Here is a 3,190-nt window from a genome sequence, read left to right as displayed (position 1 = left end):
CCAGGAGAGTGGAGGCTCTTCTGACCTCCAGGCAGGCTGTTCCACAGGATAGGGGCCACCACAGGGTTGTTTCTCTAGTAGTAGCACCGGATCCAGTACAACCCCTAGGCTCTTAACTGAGTCTGCAAGGGTCAGACGAACTCCATCGGAAGGGGGGGGGTACGATGTCCTTCAAGATCTCTGCCTTCCCAACAAATGTTGACAACCTTTTGGTCAGATCAACATTAGTATGCGAGAGGGAGATCTTGGAATAGCTGGGACTGAAAAATACCCCCAAAGAAAGAGCAGATGATGCCACACAGACCAAGACATGAATTTACAGAATTTATTCAGATCAAACTTTCACAGGTCGCAGGAAAAAGCTTTTCAAAAATCTTGTAAGGTTGAAAGAAGCCAGACTATGAAACTACGAAAGAAGACAGAGGAATCATAGCTGGAAAAGCATTTCGTAAGATACAATAAAACATGCTCTTCTGATCAAGGGTCACAGCGTTTTAGCTCAGTGAAAGACAGAACATGGCTTTTTGTATCAGACACGAGACAGTAAAATGGCTTCCGTTATGCCTTCAAATTCATACAGGTTAGGCTCCATCACACAGGTTTGTACACAAGCATCACTTCAGTCTTGTCTGGGTTCAGTTTCAATTTGTTGTTTTTTAACCATTTCACCACGCTGCCAGGCAGCGTTCTGAGATTTCCACTGCATCCTGTGGGGACCGGGATAGCGAGATATAGAGTTGGGTGTCATCTGCATATTGGTGACATCCAACTCCATAGCTGCGAAGGAGTTGACCATTGGGTACCACTCTGTGTCTGGCGGGTGTTGCCCAAATTGCTAGGGACTCCTGAATGAGTGTATGCAACGTGGTATGCGCAGGGTGGCATGGATGGTTTCCCATCCCCTGCTGAATGCCCACATGCAGTGGCTGGTGGGTTCCATGACTTGGTGGTTAATTCTAAAAACGTTCATGTAATTATATGTAATTATGGAACTCATTATTTCCGTGTTTTATTTCGCTGCTTGCTAATTTTGACAGCCAAAATTTTCGCTGCTTGTTAATTTTGACCTGATGTAATATCCTTCCATATTTCAAGCATTTCTATGGTTTTCCTCTTACGTGAATTCTTTCATGGGAAGTTAGGTTACCCCTCTGACTGAAGCATTTTCCACACTCCAGGCATTTATATGGTTTCTCCCCTGTGTGAATTCTGTGATGGCGATTAAGACTGTCACGCCAAGAGAAACTTTTCCCACACTCCAAACACTTATATGGTTTCTCACCAGTGTGAATCTTTTGGTGAGAATTAAGATTTCCAGTCTGACTGAAGCATTTTCCACACTCCAGGCATTTATATGGTTTCTCCCCTGTGTGAATCCTTTGGTGAGAATTAAGCTCTCCCCTCGAATTGAAGCATTTTCCACACTCCAGGCATTTATAAGGTTTCTTCCCTGTGTGAATACTTTGGTGGGAATTAAGATCTCCCCTCCAACGGAAGCTTTTCCCACACTCCAGGCATTTATATGGTTTCTCACCAGAATGAATCCTTTGGTGAAAATTAAGAGTTCCCCTCCAAATGAAGCATTTTCCACACTCCAGGCATTTATATGGTTTCTCACCAGTGTGAATCCTTTGGTGTGAGATAAGTTCTAAACTCCTACGGAAGCTTTTCCCACACTCCAGGCATTTATATGGTTTCTCACCAGTGTGAATCCTTTGGTGAGAATTAAGATATCCCCTCCAACGGAAGCATTTCCCACACTCCAGGCATTTATATGGTTTCTCCCCTGTGTGAATTCGTTGGTGGGAATTAAGATGTCCACGGCGACTGAAGCATTTTCCACACTCCAGGCATTTATATGGTTTATCTCCAGTGTGAATTCTTTGGTGGGAATTAAGATGTCCACGCTGACTGAAGCATTTTCCACACTCCAGGCATGTATATGGTTTATCCCCAGTGTGAAACCTTTCATGTAAGATAAGGTGTGACCTCCTACAGAAGCGTTTTCCACACTCTAGGCATTTATATGGTTTCTCACCAGTGTGAATTATTTGGTGAGAATTAAGCTCTCCCCTCTGATGGAAGCATTTGCCACACTCCAGGCATTTATATGGTTTTTCCCCTGTGTGAATTCGTTGGTGGGAATCAAAGTGTCCCTTCTGACTGAAGCATTTTCCACACTCCAGGCATTTATATGGTTTCTTCCCTGTGTGAATTCGTTGGTGGGAATTAAGAGTTCCACTCCGACTGAAGCATTTTCCACACTCCAGGCATTTATATGGTTTATCTCCAGTGTGAATTCTTTGGTGAATAGTAAGTTTTCCACTCTGACTGAAACTTTTCCCACACTCCAGGCATATATACGGTTTCTCCCCTGTGTGAGTTCTTTGGTGGGAAGAGAAGGTTACACTCTGACTGAAACTTTTCCCACACTCGAGGCATTTATATGGTTTCTCACCAGTGTGAATCCTTTTGTGGGAATAAAGGTTTCCCCTGTGACTGAAGCTTTTCCCACACTCCAGGCATTTATATGGTTTCTCACCAGTGTGAATCCTTTGGTGAGAATTAAGATCTCCCCTCCATCTGAAACTTTTCCCACACTCGAGGCATTTATATGGTTTCTTCCCTGTGTAAATTCGTTGGTAGGAATAAAGGTTTCCACTGTGACTGAAGCTTTTCCCACCCTTCAGGCACTGATAGATTTTCTTTTTGTCATACATCCTCCCTGGATTATTAATGGCTGATTTGTAAGGAAAATTTCCCCTGCTTGCAGTGAGCTCAGTCCTCTTCTCTCCCATGTTCTCTCCTCTGCATATGTTGTCCTGAATAGAGTCACTCCTGTCTACAAGACCGGAAGCATTCCCCCCTTCGTCCGGATCTTTTCCCTCCTCCTCCTTCAGTCCATCACTATATTCAGCCTTTTCCTTCCCATCTGAATACATTTCCTCTTTCTCCATCACTGGATGCGTCTTCATTTCATTCGCTGACTCCCACATGCCTCCTGCTGGAAGAAAGACAAACCGGGTGTGATGTGGGGGTTGTGAATGCTGAGGCATTAAGCCCCCACCGCCTGCAGCCATTTCCCCTCCTAACCTTCTCATTTATGGCCATTCCTGCACATGGCAGACGGTCTGAAGAGAGGTGGCCAGCCACACGGAGAAAAAGGTAATTCAATGTTAATAAGAACCCC

The 3,190-nt window shown here is 44.5% G+C and overlaps 1 protein-coding gene across 1 annotated transcript; it reads right to left on the bottom strand.

The window, feature by feature from the left end:
- Positions 1 to 311: 311 nt before the first annotated feature.
- Positions 312 to 2,955, bottom strand: LOC129329045 (zinc finger protein 665-like). Its single transcript, XM_054978441.1, has one exon. The coding sequence runs from the start codon at positions 2,940 to 2,942 to the stop codon at positions 1,101 to 1,103; it is 1,842 nt and encodes a 613-aa protein (XP_054834416.1). The 5' UTR covers positions 2,943 to 2,955; the 3' UTR covers positions 312 to 1,100.
- Between the last annotated feature and the right edge of the window lie 235 nt (positions 2,956 to 3,190).

The sequence above is a fragment of the Eublepharis macularius genome, chromosome 4 (assembly GCF_028583425.1).
Source record: "Eublepharis macularius isolate TG4126 chromosome 4, MPM_Emac_v1.0, whole genome shotgun sequence".
NCBI classification, from domain to species: Eukaryota; Metazoa; Chordata; class Lepidosauria; order Squamata; family Eublepharidae; genus Eublepharis; species Eublepharis macularius.
Note: the sequence above shows the minus strand (reverse complement) of the source record. Positions and strands in the feature narration are given on the sequence as shown.